At 37.2% G+C, this 25,275-nt stretch overlaps 1 protein-coding gene across 1 annotated transcript in view; it reads left to right on the top strand.

Moving 5' to 3' along the window:
• STK4 (serine/threonine kinase 4) overlaps positions 1–25,275 on the top strand; it is an 82,332-nt gene that overhangs the window by 21,773 nt on the left and 35,284 nt on the right. The window contains exons 6-9 of the mRNA XM_037012798.2: positions 589–756; positions 2,253–2,390; positions 6,032–6,160; positions 6,771–6,957. Of these exons, the coding sequence (XP_036868693.1) occupies positions 589–756; positions 2,253–2,390; positions 6,032–6,160; positions 6,771–6,957 (622 nt within the window). The remainder of the gene's footprint in view (positions 1–588; positions 757–2,252; positions 2,391–6,031; positions 6,161–6,770; positions 6,958–25,275) is intronic.

The raw sequence follows: 25,275 nt of genomic DNA, 5'->3' as shown, positions 1-25,275 counted from the left end.
GTGTGTGTGTGTGTGTATATATATATATATCTCATAGTGTCTGGACTTAATATTTTCTATTGCTATGCTACTGTGCTAATATAACTTAGTAATACAGATCTAGCTGGGTTAGTATACATTCATTATTCTTAATTTTCAAAAAATATCTAGCTATCCAAACATCTATTTCTAATTGAAATAATCCTTGAAAACAACTCGGACACTACCATTTGAAAACACCCCAGCAAATTTAAAGTTTCAAAGCATAGGAAATGAGTAAGCAGTAAGTTAGTTCCTGTGTTAATTTTTTACATAGGTCTGACAAAGTAAGGTTGATTTAAAAATACTACCTGTCATTTGCTTCTGACTGGCAGAACCCAGCTTAAGCCACAGGCATTTCAGAAGGAACATGGGTTATGAGGGGAAGTCCTGTTGCATATTTAGTTCTGTTTAAAATCCTTCTGTTCCTAAAATGCAGGAACTCTAGGAAGGTTCTCTTTCATTGGAGCCATGCCATTCTGGGAAAGTATACAAGTAGTTATTTGCCCATGTGTGCTATATATCCATATATTATTCTTTATAACCCAGACTAAAATGTTGCTATTTTAGGATACCATGGCCAAGCGAAATACAGTGATAGGAACACCATTTTGGATGGCTCCAGAAGTGATTCAAGAAATTGGATACAACTGTGTGGCAGACATCTGGTCTCTGGGAATAACTGCCATAGAAATGGCCGAAGGAAAGCCGCCATATGCCGATATCCATCCAATGAGGGTAAGGAAATGGACAAAAATCAGTTGGGTATTTAGTTACTGGTCATCATTCATGAGTTTGTTAAATGACTTTCTTGGTTAGGTACCAAACAATAAATGAATTAATTGTATATAATTGGTAAGTGTCAGTTTAGACTCCAGATGATACACGTAATACTAATTAGTTGAAGTGTGATCCACCCTCTCCATTCCAGAGGTTGTGTACTGACAGCCCTCTGGCAGGAATGGGCCATGGGTGTGGTTTGACTTGTGCAGTGTATGTTTTTTAATAGTTTAGATGCTCTCATTTTAGCATAGCAGCATGAACTGGAGCTGATTAGTGGTCCTGTCCATTTACAGAGCCTGAGATTTCTACTTTTATCAGTCTGCATGATTCCTTATTCACAAGTAGCACATATTGTGGTGTTTTCTCTAATATTTTTCTTTCAGTTTTTCTTATAGAGGAAAGCAAACAATTTTTTTGTTCCCATGTCACTAACATCCTGCCTGATTCATTTGTTGTCTTTTTCTCTTGCCTGGCACTTATAGGTATTTACATTTCTAAGTTCTGGTTTGTAGATGCCCAGCCTCTGTTCATCTGGAGGCTCTCTGTAGTCTCCAGTCTCCATCCACTTCTAGAGTATGAAGGGCCCACAGAATTGGTCTCCTTCAAGTGTCACAGCACTGTTAGAAGACCTCAACCCTGCCTTCCTCAGGAGCTCCGTGGTCCCCTCCAAACCTCCCAGCCTAGCCCTTCCTCTACTCTGATTAATTAGTTCTTCTATTAAACAACTTAACAGTTTTTAAAAAATACTCATGTGCCCAAAGATAAGCTCCTCTCTTTTTTGAGGGGCAGAAGTAGGGAAGGGTTGGAGGATTTACTGGTTATATTTTTAGATTTAAAAAATGTAATTTAATGTGCTAATTGCAGAGGTTTTTTTTTTAATGCTCGTCTTTCATTGGGAACATAGTAAATAATATATATATTTTAAAACAGTATAATTTAACTGCAGTGTAGTGAGCCAGTTTTTTCTCAGGTGTGTTGAATTGGCTTGGCTTGGAGATTAATGAACCCTTTGATTTTGGGGATTCCTGGGTTTATGATCTCCTTGTAGTCACTGCTTACATCCGGTGATGGTAGGAACTTTCAGGGAGGAGGGATATTTGACAACTGTGGGCTGTCTTCAGGATGTTGATGATCTTCGGTCTTGCCTTTTCACTTTGAAAGGCAATGTACTATAGTTGGCAAAATACAAAAAGAGTTTGGTGGATATTGTGAATTTTAGGGGACAAGAGTACACTTGAAGGAGGGAGAGGGAAAGAAAAGGGGGTGGAAAAGAGAGAGAGCTGTATCAGGTTCTTTACTTGACATGCTTCCTACTTTGAGATTCTTGGACAATGGATTTCTGTTGCAATTTAAATGGGCTTATTGGCAGATAAGGAAAAAAACATTTTATCAAATATCAAATTTATTCCTAGTCATATTTTATTGGAGCATCACTTCTTTTTTTTAACTAGGCAATCTTCATGATTCCTACCAACCCTCCTCCTACATTCCGAAGGCCAGAACTGTGGTCAGATAACTTCATGGACTTTGTGAAGCAGTGTCTTGTAAAGAGCCCTGAGCAGAGAGCCACAGCCACTCAGCTCCTACAGGTAGGAATCGCCCTGAGAGGCGGCCTGTCTCCGTTTCATTCACATGCTGCCCAAAGGATGCTGTTAACCCATTTGGAAATGGTAAAGAAGCATAAGACATTCCTGGCCTCTAGGGAGGTTTGAGTCCAATTGAGTAGAAAAGACATAGAAAAGAACATTACATCATTGAACGAGATGACAGTGTAACAAAATACAGGGCTCTAAGAGAACAGGAATTGACATTTAGTGAGCGCCTACTGTGTGCTGGGTGCTTTGCACGTGATGCCATCTCATCATTGCATAAGGCCTGTGCAAGATGAGTATTATTTCAGTTTTACAAATGAGAGGTTAGAGGCTTAGGTGAGCTCATTTAGAGTCACTCAGCTGGTAAGCAGCAGAGCTGAGATTAGAACCTAGGTGGGTTTTTTTTTATTCCAAAGGAGCTGTACCATGGAGGCTACCCAGTTTTGACAAGGAACTGAGATTAGTGGTAGGCGGTGGTGTAGCTCATGATGGGAGGAAGCCCCTTTGGACTGGATACAAGGAATGCTTTCCTGGAGGAGGTAACCTCTGTGCCTGGACCTTGAAGGATGGGTTGGTGGGGTTTGACAGGCAGTGCTTAGTGGTTAGGACTTAGATTCTGGAGTCAGACTGCCCAGGTTTGAATCCTGGCTCCCTGCTGCTCTGGCCTTGGCCAAATACCATAACCTCTCTGTTACTTTTGTTTTCTTAGCTATGAAATGGAGAAAAGTACCTGCATATGTTATGAAGAATAAGTGAAATAGTATGTGTAACTTTGAATAATGTATTGTTATATATTAAAGGTGGTATGAAATGGATTTGACAAATATCTGCTGCTATTGGGCTAGGCCAGTGGTTCTCAACCATGTCAGAGCCAATGCCCCCTTTTTATAACCAACATAAATATTTTTAATACTCTCATAACTGTTGTAGAATGAACAGTAGTTTAGACATAGTTTTAAAAGAATATATAATGTGTGTGATATAATAAAGATGATAATTTATAATAAAACACGTGTCAGTGTAAGAATGTGCCTGCTTGACTCAGCTTGCAGCTGTAATGAAGTAGTTAAACACTGTACTGGGCATCATGAGGAGTTTAGATTTAAGAGCAGAAAGAACAGAAACCATTCCATTCAAGGAAGTGAATGGGCGGACACTAGCATGAAACTGATGTTAAGTAATAGACCAGACTTATTTATATATGATAAGAGGAGAGAAATGATCTCACAGGCTTTCCAAGTGGAGAGAACAGGAAATATGATATTCTTGCAAATGAGCTGGGTCTTATTTCTAAGTGTGGTAGCAGACATCTTTTCCTGTCTGGATGTGGTATTGGTGAAGGCTTTTTGTCCTCCTTTAATTGAAGTATCATTGATATACAATCCTTTATTTGTTTCAAATATACAGCACTGTGGTTCAACAGTTACCCATAGTATTAAATCCTCACCCCTACTAGTGCATATTCTATCTGTCAACATAGGAAGATGTTATAGAACCATTGGCTATATTCTCCTTGCTGTACTACCATCCCCATGATAAATTTATATTATCATTGAGAATTGTTGTGCCCCTTTATACCCCTCCCTCTCCCCACTCCCCACCCTGAACCCTTCCCCCATGTCACTTCTCAGGGTCTATGAGTCTTACACTGTTTTGTTCATTCTGTTTTGCTCATTCTGTTTTGTTTTGTTCTTAGATTTCACAAATAAGTGAAACCATATGGCATTTGTCTTTCTCCATCTGGCTTACTTCACTTAGCATAATACCCTTTAGATCTATCCATGTTGCAAATGGCAGGATTTTTTTTTATGGCTGAGTAACATTCCGTTGTGTATATATACCACATCTTCTTTATGCATTCATCTATTGATGGACACTTAGGTTGCTTCCATATCTTGGCTATTGTAAATAATGCAGCAGTAAACATAGGGGTGTATATATCTTTTTGAATCAGGAATTTTTCAAATTACTAGAAGTGGTATTACTGGGTTTTATGGTATTTCTATTTGTAGTTTCTTGAGGAACCTTCATACTGCTTTCCACAGTGCCTATACCAATTCACATTCCCACCAACAGTGTAGAAGCGTTTCCATTTCTCTGCATTCTCACCAACACTTGTTATTTCTTGCCTTTTGGATAGTGGCCATCCTAACTGGTGTGAGGTGATATCTCATTGTGGTTTTGATTTGCATTTCCCTAATGGTGGTTAGTGATGTGGAGCATCCTTACATGTGACTGTTGACCATCTGTATTTCTTCTTTGGAGAAATATCTGTTCAGGTCCTCCACCCATTTTTTAATTGGGTTATTTTTTTTGGGGTGTTGAGTTGTATGAGTTCTTTATATATTTTGGAGGTTAACCCCTTAATGGATAAATCGTTTATGAATATATTCTCCTGTACTGGAGGGGTGCCTTTTTTATTCTGTTGATGGTGTCTTTTGCTTTACAGAGGTTTTTAGTTTGATGTAGTCCCACTTGTTCATTTTTTATTTTGTTTTCCTTACCTGAGGAGATGTGTCCAGGAAAAAATTACTCCTGTTTATGTTGGTACTGGTGAAGTTTTATGGAAAAGTTGTCTCCTATATTATAGTCCACCAGATGTTAAGGCATACTTTCAATCTCTTGAGTACTTACAAAGACCTTAAAAACAATGTCCTTTGATGGGTGGTGAAGAAAAGTAGCCTGCAAAGATAAACACTGGGGATAATATAAGAATAAGGAAGGAAACAGCAGGCAATCCCCCCAAAAGAATTTCCATATGTAACTTTCACAGCATAGGTTTCTTATCATTGTGCTACACACAATGAAGATGAAAGATGGTATAAATATTAAAAATGTCAAGGCAATTTTTAGGTGAAATTCCATAATATCCCTGTACTTCAAATGTCTTTGCTGATCGAATAGTATTTGGGGCCTACATCAGTTATACCTTTGAACTAAAATCCTTCTTACTTATTAATACGTATTTAGGAAGTATGTACATAGTTGATGTATATGTATCATCATATGTATATGTATGTGTGCATATATATTGGATAGAAAGAATAAGCAGGATGAGTAAATTATTTGGTGATTTCTAAACAATATCTTTATTCCCTTTAAGCCCCCTCTCTAAAAATCACTGAACATTTTCCTTATCCCTTGAGTATGTTTTTCAGTATTATTTAATAAAACATGTATGTATATATGTATATACACTCTGAAACATTGAAAGATAGGCAGAATGGGCCACAGCTCATTGCTGTGCGGGGTGGTTCCACTCTTTGCAGCATTGCTGGTGGTCCTGCCTTCTGTCCTGTGTCAACTGTGTTCTCCAAATGTTGTGACAACTACAAGCTCCCAACACATTCACAAAACTTCCTCTAGGGGGTGGTACCACCCTGCTGAGAATTCCTACATTTGGCAGAGAGAAATGGAGGAGACATTCAGCCAGGCTGAAAAGACAGACAGAGCCTGAATGTGCTTCTGCTCAGTTATAAAGTGAGTGTGGTTTAACTATTGTCCAAAGCATAAAGAGGAAGATTAGATTCATTGATTGATTCAGCAAATGTTACCAGGTACCCACTGTGTGCCTGGCACTATTTTGGCAGGGGTGCCATATAAACTGTCTCCAGTGTCTCCTACTTTTCTTGTTTCAGCACCCATTTGTCAAGAGTGCCAAAGGAGTGTCGATACTGAGGGACTTAATTAACGAAGCCATGGATGTGAAACTGAAACGCCAGGAAGCCCAGCAACGGGAGGTGGACCAGGATGATGACGAGAACTCGGTGAGTGGCAGCATTGCTGTGGCCTTTGGGCACTAATGCTTGTCATTTCACGATGGCCATGCTGGGTCAGATGAGTAGGAGACACTGGATCAGCCTGGAGCAGAAGTCTCTTGCTCGATTATGTCCTGGCTAAAGCCTTGCTGAATCCATGCTTGTTCTTTTCACAGTGCTTCCTAAGACACTTCCAAGTTTTACTCTTTTGCCCCAATAGTATTTATTCAGCTTAACTTCTTATTCAGGAAAGAGAATGCTCAGGTCTGAGACTTGGGTTTTCCATGCCTTTAAGTAGATTTCATACTTACCAGATTCCCTCAGAAACCTAACATTCCACGATTGCACATCTCAGCTCCTTAGATCTGTGTTGCAAAATTATTAAGGAGAGAAGAAGGGGAGGGAGAGGTAGAGGGCCCTGTAGGATTCTATGTACTACTCTCAGTGTGGGCACATTTATGATCTTTAGTTAAATTAGAGTACTCTCAGTTCTGTAAGGTAGGTTCAGGACCTGAATACATGTCAGACCCAGAAATATTAGCACCAAGATGAGTAATTCAGAAAACTCAAAAATTTTTGGATCATATTAGCCCTAATTTGAGATTTTGTCCATTTACAGGAAGAGGATGAAATGGACTCCGGCACAATGGTTCGAGCAGCAGGTGATGAGATGGGCACTGTCCGAGTAGCCAGCACCATGAGTGACGGAGCCAATACCATGATTGAGCACGATGACACATTGCCGTCACAGCTGGGCACCATGGTGATTAATGCAGAGGACGAGGGAGAGGAGGGGACGATGAAAAGTAAGACTGATTAAATACAGTAACTTCTCAGACAAACCATACACATTCCAGAGAAAACATGTTCTCATGGTCCACAACCAGAGGAGTAAAAACATTAGAGGGTGGTGACGGGGTGGGGGTTTTGGGGAGAAGGAATGCTGGCAAGTGGAGGTAGAAGCCAGAAAGCATCAACAATGAGAGGGACTTACTTTTGAACCCCAGCAGCTGTTCTCTCTCAGTTCTCTCAGTTCCTCCCTCACCTGTAGGGACAAGCACTTAACGTTGTTTTGATGACTGATTCAAAGTGTAATGAACTTCCGAGCTGTTTATTGTACCTACCTTCCATCTGTTTTCATGCTACACTGTGTGTCTAACCCAAGTTTACCAATATACAGTCAATCTGTTAAGGATGACTGTGCAGATTTAAAAGTCCTTTCAAATCCCTTCTAGTTTAAACCCATCTCTGCTGCTTTTCTTATCCTTTTTGCCTGTGACAAGGCCTAACGCCTGTGATCAGCTCCTGTGGCAGAGTGCCATCCTCTCCTCTCCTCTTCAGTTTTCTCCCTTGCCCTTTCTCTGTGTGTTAACAGACAGACTCACAGAGGAAAGAAATTTGGGGATACAAAATGGGAATAATTGAGTTGTACATGTACAATTTAGCCTAAACTTTGCATAGGTTTTAAAGCACCTAAATACATACGACCTTTTCATCATCTTTTTTTTTCTCTTCTTTTTTAAAATTAAAAGATCCTCCCTTTAAACCAAGGGTTGGCAAACTATGGCCCCCAGACCAAATCCAGCCACCACCTGTTTTTGGCAGTAAAGTTCTCTTGGAACACAGCCACGTACATTCATTTACATACCGTCTAGCACTGTTCTTGTGCTGCAGAGGCATGGTTGAGCAGTTGTGACAGAGACCATATGGCCCCCAAAGCCTGAAAAGTTTGCTTCCTGGTCCTTTACAGACACAAAAGGTTCCCTAACCCCTGCTCTAGACCCTCTGCTTTGTTACTGATGAATTCATCTCAGGTACTTTGCTAGGTGCCGAGGATGCAGCAAGGAATGAAGAAACAGTCCTTGCCATGAAAGAACTCATTGTCTAGCGTGGGGGACAGATCATTAATTATAATTCAGTGTATGAAATGAGTTCTAAAATAGAGGTAATCTAGGGTGTTGTCAAAGCAGAGTGGGAGAGGACTTAATCTAGGCTGGGGATTACTTAAGACTTCCTGGAGGGAAAAGGCAGGAAGGTTGGCAGTGAGCAGGGTAGGCGAAGATGTCCAGCAGGGGGAGCAGTGTGCGCCAAGTCCTAGGGGCAGGAGGAGGTAGATGAGTCCCGGGGAACTGCCTCCCAGTCTTGTGAGCAGAACCAACAGTTCTGGGGCTCTGGCTCTCAGGCAGTTCCCTTTAATTGTTCCCTTTCAGATCTGTGTATTTATAATCAACCCTTTGTTTTTTAAAGGAAAGGTTTTCTTTTTCTCTTTTTTCTGTTTTGGAACCAAGTCTCATTATCTGTGTTTGGCTTCTGGTCAGAATTACACAGATGGTGAAAGACTAGTAATACTGTTGATAGATGTGTGAATCAGCATAACTTCTCTGGAATGCAGTACGCATCAAGAGTTTAAAAAGTTGAAACCTAAATTCCACTTCAAGGAATCTGGTCCAAGAAAGTAATTGAAGATACAGACAAATTATATTCAGAGTTTTTCTAAACGTGTTGCTTACAATTGTAGAAAAAAAAAATCTGGACTAATTTAAATGTTTAGTAGCAGATAAATTGGTCAAATAAATTTTGATACATTCATAGGATGGAATACTGTACAAAAATATTCAAAGTCCTGGTTTTAAAAAAGCAGGAATCAGAATTATAGCATGACCCCAGTTTTACAAAATTAAAGAGATAAACTAACATGTTAATATATGCATAGATAAAAGACTGAAAAACAACAATTAAAAGGCTGAAAGGAAATAAATATTAAAAGTAGTTATTGGTAATGGGATTATAGGTATTTAAAACTTTATTTTCCAAATTATTTTCTGGAGTTATTATCAAGAAAAAAAATCCCACCAAAAATATTGCTGATGTCCTAGGTGTCCTGCAAATTAGACCTCTGAACTCTGAATTACCTTACAAACCCTTTTTCCCCTCCCTTTTGCCACTTAACTGTTTTTTATGGTCTTAAAAGTGTATATTTACAAAGAGTTTATAGAAACATTGTCACTTCCTGCTAGTCTTCTTAAATTCTTATCTTATTCAGTGTTCTTAGGGTGTTTCATCCCCTGAACTCAAGATGGAAACACCCTAGATATATTGTATTTGGTGTTACATAAATCCAGTGTTATCCAGTGAATGCTATGTACTAAATTAAGTTTTCTTTGTTTCTTTTTTAAGTAGCGCAATGTGATTTGTTTTGCAGTAATGAGCCGCTGACCTGTAGTTCATTTCATTGACTCTGAGTGTTAATATCTTCTACTTGTTTTAAGGACTTTAATTATGCAGATGATTATAATCACTGTGTAATATAACTAGGCTGACCCAATATTATGTGTTGTGCATACACATGTTATGGGAAAGCTGTTATTTTTTTCTTTAAATTATTAATTTTATTCCAAATATAATTTTCATATTTAAAGCGCTAATTAATTCAATGGGTTGTTTGTTCAGTTTCTAAGCTTGGATAGTTTTAGCATGTCTAATGAGAAACATGCATCTTTTATTACAGTCATGATGGAAAAAACATTTAAAAACCACAACAGTCACAGCTGAGTGACATTAAGTAAACCCAGTTCACCATCTGCTGCAAGTCTTATAATTCAGTTTTTGGGCCACAAGTTTGACAGATTTTCCACTTATTTTGAGATCTTTATCCCTTATTGTTTTTTAGGAGTTATTTAAACTTTTCATTATAGAAACTTAAAACATATACAGAGTTTCACAGAATAATATAATGACCCCAAGGGACCTATCACCCAGTTTTAAATATGATTAACTCACTGCCTACTATATTTCAGGCCCCACAAAAGAAAATGACAAACTGAATTAATTTAAAGCAAATCTCAGACATAATATCATTTCTTCATAATTGATTTTTAAACAACTGAGAGAGACTGACCAAACCTAGCTCAGATACTATCTATTGTGTTGGCTAATTCACTTTCCTTGTATGGACCTCAGTACCCTGATCAGTGAAATTAAAGAATTCTTAAACGTATTTATTTTCCTTGTCCCTTAAAATTCTAATGGTCCACATATTTATAAAAATCATATAACTCATAACTAATATAGAACTGAAGTTTTAACAATGTATTTTACAGTATCTTTTAGATCAATGCATTATCTTGAATTCCTTTGGTCTAATTTCTGCTGTTTATTGTACCTGCTATCCCTCATGATGATTTCTTCTTATGCTTTGTAATTTTTGTTTGTGAGCTTATCTTTTATGGGAGGTCTCTTGCTTTCCTTAGGTTGCGTAGGTATCCTTGTGGGCCCTAAAGGGTATTTCTCTCCAGTACAGCCTTTAGATTACTTCTCATTTCTGTAGTGTGCTTGTGGTACACCCAAGGGAATTATATTTCTACAAAGTGGCTCCATCCCTTACAAAGGCAGACGCCACTCTTAAGCCATTTCCTTGAGCTTGTGGGTAGAGTTTGTCTTGGCTTCTATGTTGCTCTGGGAATTGAGTTCTAGCTCCCTCTTTATAGATGTGTCTTGGCCCCTGTCTTTATCCTGATTCCTGATCCTGTTCCCACATAAGCCTTAAAACTAGTCTCTATTGTTTGGGTTCCTTTTCTGCTTTTGCCATCTGCAGACTTCCCTGCCCTGGTTTTGAGAACTACAGTGTTTTTGTTTCACTTTGTTTTATTTTATAAGTCTTGAATTTCTGTGTGTTCAAAGCAGTGGGTGGGAAATCTCTAGTGCTTCAGCTCATTTAGTTATCTCGACTTGTCTACAGCAATGATGTATCTGCATTTTATCTGTAAGGGAAACAGGTTCAGAGAGGTTGTTACTAGCTCGTGGTCACATGGCCTAGTAAGTGCTGAAGCTGGAAAGTGAAAGAATTCTTAGAGTCTATGCTCTTTCCTTTCTACTAAACTTCTGATTTGTTTTGGAAACCTACCTTTATGTTGATGAGCATTAAATCCACAATATGAAACTCATCAAAATTCATGTTAAGACTGGTGCTGGCCTCTGAGGAGATTCCAAGGATAACCTTTTATTTTTGATAAACAATTATTTAATACATATAAATTATTTATTTATTATACTCAATAGTATGGACATTGTAACTGTTAATATATTCATTAATGATTAAGGATTAAGTGTTTAATCCTTCATAAGCATTTATTGTATCTTAATCATTACAACCATACTGTGTAGTAAATACAGCCACTCCCCATTTTATAGCAGGAGAAACTGAATTGCAAAGAGATTAAGTAACTTCTAGTGATTACATGATGAGTAATAGAAGAGCCAAGAGTTGAAACCAGGATAAATTTGATTTCAGTGCTCATGCTCTCAGCCATTACATTATTCTTCTCCTTGGAAAAGGCCCCTTATGAGGTTGTTAAGGGACAGGACTAAAGCTCATGTAGCATACGGGTGTTGGTAAGCCTCGGCCTGCAGTGATACAACTTTTCTTACTGGTTGTTTAAATAACCAGCTATTCTACATGTTTCCTCAGATTTCCAGAAGTGCAGGGAAGATGGTTTTCAAAGGGGGCTGGCCTGCTTCTGATGATAAGTTAATAGTGTTGTTATATCTAAGGGAGTATGTTTTGATTATATATATATATCTGAATCTACAGTAAAGAATCAAATTGTATTTGGAGGGCGGAGATTGGAGTGGGGTGAGATTCGGTTACTTTCTAAGAGACCTCAAGGTCACCTGTAAGCACATGCAGGTAAACCACGGCCCACACCACTTTGAAAACCCTTATCATGATAAAGTGTCAGTTTGAGGATTTTGGAAGACTTCTATTTGTCTATATAAGTGGATATTTTTGTTTTGTTTTGTGCGGTTTGGTTTGGTTTGGTTTTTGAAAGGAGCTGTAGAAGAACTTTGCCCCAGGAACTGAAGGGCGCATTCCTGAAATGACCTGAGAGGTTCTCAGTGTGGGGAGCACTGTACGTTCTCTGGGCCAGCAGAGGGAGCTCTGGAATAGGTTACGAGTTAAAACTGCCCAGATTTGTGTTCAGAAATCCCCTTTCTATGGTAGGCTTTATTCTAGATCAAGACCATTATTTATTTTTAGATCTATTTTAAGAAACCACAGCAACACTGGAGCAATGTCTTTATTTTATTTAGGTAGGGGATTGGATACCTCATACTTGGAAAAGTTCAAATAAGACTGAAGTCAGCCAGAATGTCTCAAAATAGTTTAAACTTCTTTCTCTTCCCAGACTTCTCAGTAGCCCTTAACCAGAATTGATGTTCTCTTTATGCAGCATGGTACCATGCATGTAGTTTTGAAGCTATCATCAGCTAAAATGGCCCTAACCAAGTAATTTAGTACATTTGAAAAATAAAATGTGAAGTTCTTGTTTAGAACTGACTTGGGGAAAGTTATTTTATGTGTTAAAATAAGTATTAATACTGACAATTTATAGCTTTGTTGTTTAACTTCTTTAGTTTTCATCTAATTTATTTCCATGTTGACTACACACACAAAAATGTAATGTGTTCTTTGGGAACAGCTTTTTCCCTTTTTCCTTTTTTTTTCCCTCTCCCCTTTGGCTTTTGTTACTGATTTGCAGTACTTCATATTTTGGATGCTAATTTTTTGTCAATTATGTGCATTGAAAATATTTGTAATATTTTACCATGTGGTTTGTGCCTTCAATTTTGCATGACCATTTCTTAGAAAACAACTTTCATTTTTATAAAGTCATATTTGTCTGAATTTTCTTATACAGTATGCTCTTTGTATCTTCTTTAAGAAATTCTTTGCTACCCAGATATCTTAAAAAGTCACCTATATTTTTTTCCTGAAAGTTGTAAAGTTTTACTTTTCACATTTAGGACTTCCTATAATATATCAGGAATTTCTTTTTGTTTATAATGTGAGCTGCAGTCCCTTAATTTTATTTTTCCCACCTGAAAGACTTGCTTTCTCCCTTCGTTTAGGTCTTTGGTCCTGTTAAATTCTCAGGGCTTCCTTGACCCATTTATCTAAATAAATTACCCTTCCCCTTCTTATTTTTCTTTCAACACAGATTACTATTTGAAATTTATATCATTATTCTTCTATATAAATTTTAGCATCCATGTATAAAATTTTGTAAAATACCACTGGGATTTTGACTGAATTGCCTTTGAATATATAGATTAACTAGGCAGAATTGCCATCTTTATGGTTTTAATTCTTCCCATTCATGAACATAGTTTATCTTTCCATCTGTTTGGTTTATTTCTTTGTCCTTACATGACTTTATAATTTATCCACAAAGATATTTTAGATCTTTTTGTTAAATTGAATTTTTTTTTTTGCGGGGGAGGGGTATCATTAATGTACAATTACTTGAACAATATTATGGTCACTAGACACCCCTAATATCTCCCTCACATACCCCATTACAGTCACCGTCCATCTGTTAAATTGATTTTTATGGATTGTTTTATTTGTTCTAATAGGTTTTCTAGAGATTTTTTTTTTAATGAAGACAACCTTATTGTCTGTAAATTATAGTCTTAGTTCTTCCTTTTGATACTTACGTGTTTTTCTGCCTTACTAAGACCTCCAATACAATTGGATAATAGAGGTGGTAGTGGGCAATTTTGTCTTATTCCTCACCTTAAAGAAAATTCTTCTAATGTAGTTTAGCAGTTAAATGCTTTTGCCTCAAATAAGGAAATGATAGCCACTTAGAATAATATGTACCCTACCTACTAACAATATTACCTATGTAAGTTCTCTCTCCTGACTCATCAGCTATGATGTCATGGTTTTTTTTCCTTATTGTATTCCCAGGAAATGCATAGCAGTGTGTTTCTCCCCTCCCCATGGCCAGGTTTATTAGGCCAAAGGGAGGCAGAATCTGGACTACTGACTTAAAAGATTATTTCTACTGACTCAGGCCTTTCAAAATAGACTCCAAAAACTAGAGGGGAGGGAGTGTATGATTTCTGTTTAAAACTTGCAGTTCATTCATATATTACTAATTTTTATTCTAGAGTAACAGGCTCATTAATCTCTTTGAAACAAAATTTTAAAGCATAGTGACATAATTAAGTCAAGGCAACTCTGAAGCTTGTTTGGGGTAAATTACTGTAATAGTATTATGTGGTAAAACCATTATGCATTTATAGTTTCCCAGAAAGTCCCAAGCCTCATGAAGGCACCTATTGTTGCTCATGTTAAAACCAAAGTCCAGGCTCTTGTTGAAATAATTTTATTTCAACACCATCCATCAGATACTAATTTCAGAGCTGCATGAGATGGAAATTCTTGACTCATGGCCTGTTTTCTTTCCACCTGCAGTTGTTTGAAGAGGATTGTTACAACACTGCCTCCCTTGTGTGTTCTCTATCTCATTTTTTCTGACTCAGAGTATCGCATTTGCAAGGACAGTAAATATGATATAAAGTACCATGGGTATTTTAATGCTTCTTTTTACCGCACTAGCTTTGCTGTCCAATTTCTGATCTCCTAAGAATGGTTAAAACTATCATCGGAGACCAAAGTGTCCCTGTGTCCGTGGCACTATCAGTGAGCATGATGTGAGAGTTTCAGATAGCATTAGTGTAGCTATGCATATCAAAGCTAAAACTTGAAAGGTTTAGTTTTCTTAGAAGCGTATCTCTGTAAGAGTAAGGGGAAGAAGAAGGAACAGTGGAAAGAACATTAATATTTGAAATCAGTCTTTGGTTTGAAACTTGGCTCAGAATCTTATAAACTTTGTCAGCTTTGGGGAGTTATTTCCTTTTTTGAGCTTTGGTTTCCTAGTCTGAAGAAATGGGGCATAAAAGTTCCTACTTGGTAGGGTTAAGATGATACAAGATAATCTATGCTTGGCATATAAATACTTGAAAATGTAAGCGCTATAAGAAGTATCTGAGTCTTTTAAGGTATGCAAGTGGCTTTTTCATTGAACCTAAAAATTCCTTCAGCCGGGGCTACTTTTTGCCTCCTAATTCCTTTTCTCTTGCTAGTTATATTAATGTGTTTAGTTTTTACTCTTGTTATTGATGGTGTTTTGTACATGTTACCTCTGTCTGAACTCTGGCATGAAAATGGTTGCTCTAAAGTCACTTGTCAGCTTGAGCAATGTTTTAAAAATGTGCGGAGGAGAAGAAGAGTGAGATTGAGAGAGGAAGGGAGTGTATACCGCCTCTGTTCCAAATTCCTTGGCTGTAAGATGATGGATGTTTTTGAGAATATGTTAGGTAGCTCAAAATACACGATGTAGATTTTAAAGGAGGCTAGATTTTCGATCCACATGAGCCTTCCTTTGTAAAGTTTCAAAATGTTATCTTAACCCTGTGGATTTTTTTCTATTCCTGAAAGATAATCACTGTGGTTCACTGTGCATTTATCAGAAGATCCCTGATGGGTGGGATTTACAATAGAAGAGAAGACATCTTGGTCCTTAGATTTTTCTTATAATTGCACAAACAATTCAAGGTTATCCTGCCAGAGTGGAGACCAAATCCTAATTGTTTGTGCAGTTTTCTAATTGTGTCCAGATGTCGGGCTCACTTTTATCTTTGGAAACCATTAGCATTCTTAGTTCTCTTGACTTGAGCCAAACAGCACAGACACGTAGTGCCTGAAAATTCATTCAAAACACCCTGCCAGACCACATATTAGGATATGAAAGTGCCAGATCTCAGTCTAACTTGGGTGAAGGGCTCAAGGCCTATATTTTGGGGAAGATAAAGTGTTCCATTATAGTTAAATTGGTGAAAGGAAAGCCAAGAATAGCCATGGGGGAAATACATTTTCCAAGAGAGAGAAGTAGCATGATAGTAATGAAAAACAAAGGAAGATGGGTCTCAAAATATATACTTTGACTCTTATGCCTATAAGACAGATAAATCAAGTTTGATCAGTTCGAGGAATATATTTCTCTGGTGCTCTAAGCTGTTCTGACCTGCTTATTCTTGTTCAGCAAGAAATGGAAATGCATTTTGATTCCTATAAATGGGTCTATAAAGAAAAAGTAGATGATTCTTCTAAGGGTTTATGTTCTAAAAAGTATCAACTCCAAATCATTTGATTTAATGCCAGTGAAGAAGTATTTGTTAGGTAGTTACTACATGTCATTTTGTCTAGTGTATAAAAACCAAATGAGACATTTACTGCTAACCAGGAATTTACAGATTAAAAAAGGGAAGTGACATTTGTCATTATCTAATATTTTTGGAGTGCCTACTGTACTATTACTGTTCTTGCTAATTCCTTATTATTTATGCATTACCCTGGATGCTTCACATAGTGGTATTGGATTTGACATAACTTAGTTGAGGAGATAGGGCCTCTGTATATGAAGGTGATATAATACTGGGCCAGATTCTGGCTAAGAGATACAAAAGAGTGTTAAAGGTTTTGTGAGAAGGAAAGCAAGGACTCAGATATGCAGAAAGGTACAAAGTCAGAAAGGTAATATGTATTGGCTGAAGTGGGTGTTGACCAGATATTAGAGGAACTTAAATGCCAGAGCAAGAAGTTTGAACTTCATTCTCTTGTTAATGGGGTAGTATAAAGACATTTGATCAGAAAAGTGATATAACAAAGTGATTTCCTAGAAAAGTCAGTTGGATGACATGGAGCTTGAAAAGACTGGAAAAGATGAGACCAACTGGGAAATTACTGCATTGACCAAGCTATGAACCATTCTTACCTGTGAACCTTTTGCATCTTTTTTAGATATGCTGCCTCTATTACTCTAGTTAGTAACCCTTTGAAAGCTGATCTCTTTGAATAGATATATGGCAACTCATCAGACTTAAAGAACTAGAGCACCACTGCCCAGAAGTTGAGTCAGTTAACACAGAGGCAGTTGCTCTAACTGGTTAACTGGAAGAGTTATTCCAGGTGGACTTAAGGAATCTTCTGTGCTCCAAGGAACCTTATAACTTAAGATTACAGAAATTCTTAATGGTTTCAAAGAACATTCAAAGGAAAATTAATGCCCACACATATGAACTTGGGTAATAACTTGTGTACTGAAGTGAGTTAATGCATGTAAAGCACTTAGGTGCCTGGTAACAAAAACAAAAACAAAACTACACACATAATAAATGTCAGATACCAACCCTGTGATAAGGCATATTATTCCAAGCCGGAAGAAAACATTTGAGGGATTACTCTGAGTTTTTTTCTTGCAAATATTCATGCATGAAACAGAGAAGAAAATGCAAGCTCTCTCCAGTTCTTTAGTTTAAACAGAACTAATTAGTATTAAGGTAGAAAAGAGTTATTGTTGTAGAAAGTAAGGGAAGAGTAGGCTGACCATTGGGTATATATACTTAATGATAGTCTTAAAAACGAACATTGAAAATGGAATGGCATAAAGTTTAATGTTTAGTAGATGGTCATTCCAAAGGAAAAGATGGGCTTCGGTTTTGGATCAAGCTCCCTCCCAGTTATGACTCCATTTGCATTGTGTTACAGCTTATACGAATCCAGAAATAAAAGCAAAATAATAGAGAAAGGGGGGTCCTTCTGTTTTTTTTTTTAATTGAATTACTGATATATAATTCACATACTATATAATTCATCTATCTAAAGTATAATACAAAGGTCTTTCAGATATTTACAGAGTTGTGCAACCATCACCACAATCCAATTTTTAAAAATTTATTATTTTAAGTTGAGACATAATTCACATATCATAAAATTCACTATTTTAAAGTTACAATTCTGATTTTTTAGTATATTAACAATGTTATGCAACCATAACTACTGTTGAATTCCAGACATTTCCATCACCCTCAAAAGAAACCACAGTCCTGTTAGCAGTCACCTCTCATTACCTACCACCCCCTATTCCCAGAAAACCATTAATCTGCTTTCTGTCTATATAGATTTGCCTATTCTGGATCTTTTATATAAATGGAATCATACACAATATGGCCTTTGTGTCTGTCTTCTTTCACTTAGTTTAATGTTTTCAAGATCCACCCCCTGTCAGTACTTGATTCCTTTTTATGGCTGAATAATATTCCATTGTATGGATATACCCTATTTTGCTTACAATCTAATCTTAGAACATTTTAAACATCCCCCAAAGAAACTTAATTTCTATTAGTAATTACTCACTATCTCACTCCACAGCCCTAGGCTAGGCAACCATTAATCTACTCTCCATCTCTACAGATGTTCCTGTTCTGAACATTTCATATAAACAGACTCATAGACTAGATGGTCTTTCATGATTGGCTCCTTTCAGTCCACATAATGTTTTCAGGGTTCATCCATGTTGTATCATGTATCAGTATTTCATTCCTTTTTATTGCCAAATAATATTGCACTGTATGAATCTACCACATTTTTTTTTTTGAGAGGGCATCTCTCATATTTATTGATCAAATGGTTGTTAACAACAGTAAAATTCTGTATCGGGGAGTCAATGCTCAATGCACAATCATTAATCCATCTCAAGCCTAATTCTTGTCAGTCTCCAATCTTCTGAAGCATAACGAACAAGTTCTTACATGGTGAACAAATTCTTACATAGTGAATAAGTTCTTACATGGTGAACAGTACAAGGGCAGTCATCACAGAAACTTTCGGTTTTGATCACGCATTATGAACTATAAACAATCAGGTCAAATATGAATATTCGTTTGATTTTTATACTTGATTTATATGTGGATCCCACATTTCTCCCTTTATTATTATTATTATTTTTATTTTTAATAAAATGCTGAAGTGGTAGGTAGATGCAAGATAAAGGTAGAAAACATAGTTTAGTGTTATAAGAGAGCAATTTTAGATGATCAGGTGTGTGCCTGTAGACTATGTGTTAATCCAAGCTAGACAAGGACATTAACACGTCCACGGATGCAGAAGATTTCTCTCAAAACAGTGGGGGTGAGGTTCTAAGCCTCACCACTGTTGATCCCCAATTTCTCGCCTGATGGTCCCCCTGCGACTGTGCCTGTCTTAGGTTGTTCCTCCCTTGAGGAATCTTACCCGTCTCTGGCTAACCAGTCATCTTCCGGGGCCATACAGGGAGATGTAAAGTTGGTAAGTGAGAGAGAAGCCATATTGTTTGAAAAGGTTAGCTTTTTACTTCTTTGCAGATTTATGCCCTGTGGCTTCTATGCCCAGCATCTGTCTTGAGGTATCTTTACCACTTGGAGGAATTATGATACTCGGTAAATTCGATATGAGGCATGAATTCTATTTAAGGGTTGTAATTAGGAAGGAAGAAGAAAAGCTATAGAGGTAGCAGATGGAAGAAAACATGGGAAGATTGATTATTTCTTTGACATATCTTCTTGTAGAGTAACTTAAGCATGTATAGGTTTAAAACTACTAACTAAATTGCGCACACACATTAACATAATAGGAATAGTTACATAACCAAAGCAGATCTATAATTACAAGCCATCTCCAGTGAAGCCAAGAAAACCAGTTAGGCACCCTAGGCATTTGTAAAAATTTGTCTATGATATGATGGATATTGTCCAACTGTACTTGAACAGTCTGAGAGAAATCAGACAAATTAAAACAACCCATTCCTGGGAACTGTTCACATCCCATATGTTCTTTTAACTGTAGATAGTCTGTAGTCATAAGATTTTGGAGTGCTACAACTTGCACTTCTCCTAATTCTTGGTTGAGTTCCCACAGTACAGATCCAGTCAAATTTGTTGTTTTACTGTATGCACAGGCCAGCTTAGATACTCCTTCATTCCAATGGCAAGTCCAGGAACCGGTGGGATGGATGCAGCTACAACTGCAGCATCGCCTGGATCTTTGTTGAGGTTTTTTGATGATCATCTTCTGGTATGAGTCTTCCAGAGAGTGCTGATGTTGGAAGTTCTTCTTCATATCATATCTTAGTTCATTTTCTGGGTAGCCAAATTAGGCTTTGATCCTCTGTATAAGCACAAACAGACCCTTTGCCCACACTTTATATGCCCTTTATACCATTGTGTAGAACTCATTGGAGGTCACCACACAGGAACTGCTTTTTTTTTTTTAAGAGAAAGGAATATTATCAGAAAAGTGTACCTCCACAGCCGATCATCTGACACCCTTTAAGTGATCAAAATTAAGGATATTTAAAACATGCGTTAATTGTTGATTTACCATTAGTTTTATCCTATCAAGGAGTAATCCCCCTTTTCTTTCTTTTTTTTTTTTTAATCTTTAATCTACACTTACATGAAGAATATTATGTTTACTAGGCTCTCCCCTATACCAGGTCCCCCCCATAAACCACTTTACAGTCACTGTCCATCAGCATAGCAAAATGTTGTAGAATCACTACTTGTCTTCTCTGTGTTGTACAGCCCTCCCCTTTCTCCCCCCACCACCTATGCATGCTAATCTTAATACCCCCTTTCTTCTTCCCCACCTTATCCCTCCCCTCCCTACCCACCCATCCTCCCCAGTCCCTTTCCCTTTGATACCTGTTAGTGGATCTACCACATTTTATTTATCCATTCATCAGTTGGTGGACATTTGAGTTGTTAGGTCCTTCTGCTTTTACACAGGATTTTTCAAAGGAAATTAAATACAGAATACAGTTGCTTATGAATTCCCCTCTTTGTGGACTTAGATTATCCATTAAGCTCTCCAGATGCTGCTTACAAAGACAAATAGGCCAGTCATAGTAGAGGAATTCATGCATTTCCTGCATGAGATAGAAGAATGAGAGCAAGATGTGGCTATTTTCAAAATTTGACTTTTCTGCTCAGTCCATTCTCCCTATGACTTCAGGTTTCTGGTATTATTTAACTCAAGTCCTCATTTCTGGGGATTCATCTGAAAAAAACACCCTAGTTCATCAACAAGAAGCCCACCAGCCAACTGAAGCCTTGGGAACAGCATTGCCTTTAATCAGCTTGGAATGATTTTCTTAACACTTCTTAGTCCTGACAAGCTGTTGTCCAGCACGCTTGATCATCTAGCTCAAGAGTGCTGAAAAAAGTTCCAAGGTAAGGTTACTGGGAAAATTCCATCCCCCCTCTTTTCAAACTCAACATGAGGCAGTTCTGACATGTCAAGAACTTCCATTTTGATTTTAGAGAATTTGCCTCATGAAATGCAGCTCACCACACTTAGAACCTGGTGATGAGGGTTCAAATCCTATCCTTCTCGGTAACTAGTTAATGTAATCCTATTCAAATTCTTGCTGATGAAATGGAAATATTAATACATATCACAAAAGATTTTGAGGATTAAGTAAAGCAGTACATTGTCTAGCACTTGGTATGTGGTACCTCGTAAGTACAGGTCCCCTTTCCACCAACTTTATTTACACGGTGCTCATGAACTTTTGGTGGGAACGTCATGAGAAAGCACCTAGTAAAAAGCCTGCAATTTAGAAGGGATTCAATAAATGTTAGTTGAATTTGAACTGAGTTCCCAAAGAATGAAACTCTTTGTAGATGCAGGGTTGTGTGTGTATGAGGGATAGACAGACAGGCAGACAATGTATCGGTTAGTTTTAGCTGCAGAGCAGACTACCTCAAAACTTAGTGGTCAGCTGGTACGATAGCGGCTGGGACTGGGCAGTTTAGGAGTCCTCGGCTAAGATAATCTGTTGAGTAGGGCTTCTGTCCACGTGATTCTTGCAGGCTCCCTCAGGTTTATTTATATGGTATTAGGACACACAAGCACTTTTTAAGTCCTAGCTTGCGGTACATCTGCTCTTAGTACATTGTCTTAGTCCTAAACGGTGAGGATACCAAGGACTCTGGGAGGAAGTTAGTGTAGCAATTTTTCAAACATCCTATCTGAGATACTAATTATAATAGTAATGCAGCTTTGTTTATTGAGAGTTATCATCAGTCTCCAAAATCAGACTGAGAACAGGTGCTGTAATTTAATTACAGTGATACTAAGGAAATATTGGTCACCACAGGAGTGCTTTCTGCTCCGTATAAATGAAATCCATCAGTGAAGCTCTCTGACGTACAAAGAAGGAATCATTCATTGTGCTGTAGGCAGCTAATTTCCTGAATCACTAAATAGAGGGATCAAAAATACAACTATTTAGTACGTGCTGTTTCTTGCCAGTTAAGGTGGCTTCCCCTACCAGTTGATTTAGTCATTTCTTCAGCATTAGTTATATAGACATTTTTATTACTAGCATCTCTAGTTGACATCTTTATTATAATTTGGGCTAAGGAAAATTTGTTCACTTCTGTCTTGTTTAAAAAAAGCCAAAAAAAAACCCCAAAACACCATTAACAGCAACAAAAAGAAACTCAGTCAGAGATAGTCTTGTCATAAGTATTTGTTGAGTCCTAATAACTATTTTTCAGTTTGGTATCAGAGGCTATCCAGTGTCATAATCCCTCTGACGGTAAGAACTTCTTTCCAGTGGTTATCAGTAACTAAGCATAAATGTTTCTATAAGCTCCTGCCAAATCATAGGATCATGGAATTTTCAAAGCTGTAAAGGGACATTACAGTAATGGTTCAGTGGCCTTTTTAATAGATTGGAACCTATGGTTTTTCCAAAATCATATAGTCAGGACAGAATCTAGATCTTTGAATCCCAGGATAGGGATTTTTTTAGTGTATTGTCTCCAAAATCAGCCTCAGCATTTTTGTAATCTGATACATGTAACCATTTAAACTAGTCATTTCACTACAGTTAAATTTCATATAAAAATGTGTGAATTTTACTCCCAGTTTATGTGTGAATATGTGATTAGATCAAAACCTCTCTTTTTATAAAATTCACAGCAGTCTTGGGAACTTTGATTCCTAATAAAAATGAGGTATAATCAAGTCCCTGGTATTGATATCAAAAGATGAGAGCAAAGACATCTTAGATAGTTTCTTGCTTGTGACCCTTCCTTGTTGAAAGAGACAAAGAACAGTTGGTGATTTAACTCCAAAAATACTAGAACTCTTTGAATTAGAAAGGGCTATTGTCATCAAATAAGAAGAACTCAAATATGAAGAAAAAAAAAGTGTTCTCATTTTCTCATCTAAACAGTGATAGAAAATAGGCAAATGATTATATTTTAGTTTAACAAACATTCCTTTGATTTTTATGACATGGTTTAGAAGTAGACCACAGAAGTGTTATATTTAGTGTTTCAGCCCTGTTTTAACAAGACTTGAATTTCTAAAATTCACCTGTTTTGCAATTGAAAGGGACTAATGAAGCATCATAGAAATATATAGTGCCAATTACACAAGTTTTATTACTGGATATGATGGTATTAAAAAATAATAATGTCTTTATGGTCTTTGTAACAATTCCATAGCAAATATATTTAAAATTACCTGTTATTTCCATCCAGAAGTTGCCATTTTCATTGAACTCATTTCAGTCATCTTCTCTGCAGATGTAAAGGTGGATGTATAAACAGACATGAAATGACAGAAGTAATGAAGTGAGGTGGTGCATGATATATGCATCTTACTTCCAAACACTGAGTGTCTGTTTTCTAAGAAGACATTCTATTTTGTTACCACAATATAGTTGTCAAGTGGTGATTTTTTGAAAGAGCTTTTCCCTTTTCTCCTGAACCCGCTGCACTTTTAGATTATTATTCTTAATTCATGGATTTTTTTTATACAGTATATTCTTTTTGATGCTCAGAGTGTTCCAAAATTTACCACAGGGTGGCTCCTGTACGCTGTTGATATGTCCCTGTCAGTTTTTAAGGACTTGCTTATTTTGGGGAGGCACAAAAACATGTCCCAGGCCCACTTTGTACTTTTCCTGCCCCAGACCTGGAATCAGCTATTTTTCTTAAGAAGTCTTAGTTCCTTTGAATGGGGAATGGTATTTGGAAACCAAGATCTGAGTACCAGGTATGCTCATTTATAACAGGATATCACTGCTTCAAGACCTTTTAATGAAAAAGGCTTGGCATTTTTCTTTAATCTGGGCTTATGTTAATACTTCCAATTCAAATATTATAACATACTGGGATTCTTCTGTATCTTCCCCTTTTTCATAGTTTGACATTTAGATATTGCCTGATTCCTTTTGTAGGGCTTGAACTATTTTGAATTCCCATTCAGCAACATATGAGAGTGCCTGTGTCCCCACAGCCCTACTAATAGGTAGGATGTTGTCAAGTTTTTGAATTTTTGCCAATCTGAAATGTAAGAAATTGCATCTCTAAGTAGTTGTGACTTGAATTTCTCCTGTTATGAATAAAGCTCAGCTTTTCTTTTTTCATGCTTAAGGAGTAAATGTATATCTTTGTGCATATACTGTCTTTTCAAGTCTTTAAAAAAATTTATGGTATTTGTTACCAATATTTTCTTTCAGTTCATTTGTCTTTGGCTTATGGTATATGTGTACTTATTAATGTTTAAAATTTGTGATGAATTCTTCACAGAAAAGGTTTTTTATGGATCCATTTTCTATTGCATCTGGGTTTTTGTAATAGTCAGAAAGCCTTTTTCCACACCCAGATTTTAAATACATTCACACATGTTTTCTTCTACTTCTACAATTAGGGCTCTTATCCACTGGGAGTTTTGCTGGTTTAAGATATGAGGTGTTTAAGGTATGGATTAAATTAAATCCAATTTAAATCTTTTTCCAAATAGCTATCCAGTTGCTTGGAGAGCCAGTTGGGCTTTCTGCTTTGTTCCTAGACTTTCTATTCTGTTCCACTGGTCAGTGTATCCAGTCAGGATATTTTGTGTAGAAGTACACTGTGTATGTCAGCATTCGGTAACACTGTACGGGTGCTTGGCTCAAGGAGGCTCTCTTAAACACTCCTTTTGTATGCTTAGGATTGTGCATAAACTTGCACAGAGTTGATTGTGAGCCATTCTCTTTTCTGGGGGTCCCCAGGGGATGGAACTGATCAAAAGGACTTAGCTTCCTGAATTTTTAGCAAATCCAAAACACTTCCATTTTTACAAGTTTTATTTTGTTGTAGTTCCTTCAGACCTATATTATCAAGTAATGCCTTAAATTTAACTTAAAAAACAAAATAAGCATGAAAAGCATTTAACATTGTATCTAGAACAAACAAAACACATTCACCATGTGATCATTGACTGTTCTTAGTAAATAATTATGTTTAATCCCTAATAAATGAGGAGGCAACAGTGAAGTAAGCTATTGGCAGCATCTGGAAGTGGCAAATACGGGATTGGCTGCTGTTGAACTTGGCAATTGTGAAAGTAAGATGATAAATGTCTGAGAGGCAGGCAGGATGCTGCCTTGAAACTG

This window comes from Manis javanica, chromosome 5 (assembly GCF_040802235.1).
Source record: "Manis javanica isolate MJ-LG chromosome 5, MJ_LKY, whole genome shotgun sequence".
Lineage (NCBI taxonomy): Eukaryota > Metazoa > Chordata > Mammalia > Pholidota > Manidae > Manis > Manis javanica.
This window is presented reverse-complemented; position numbering and strand designations above follow the sequence as displayed.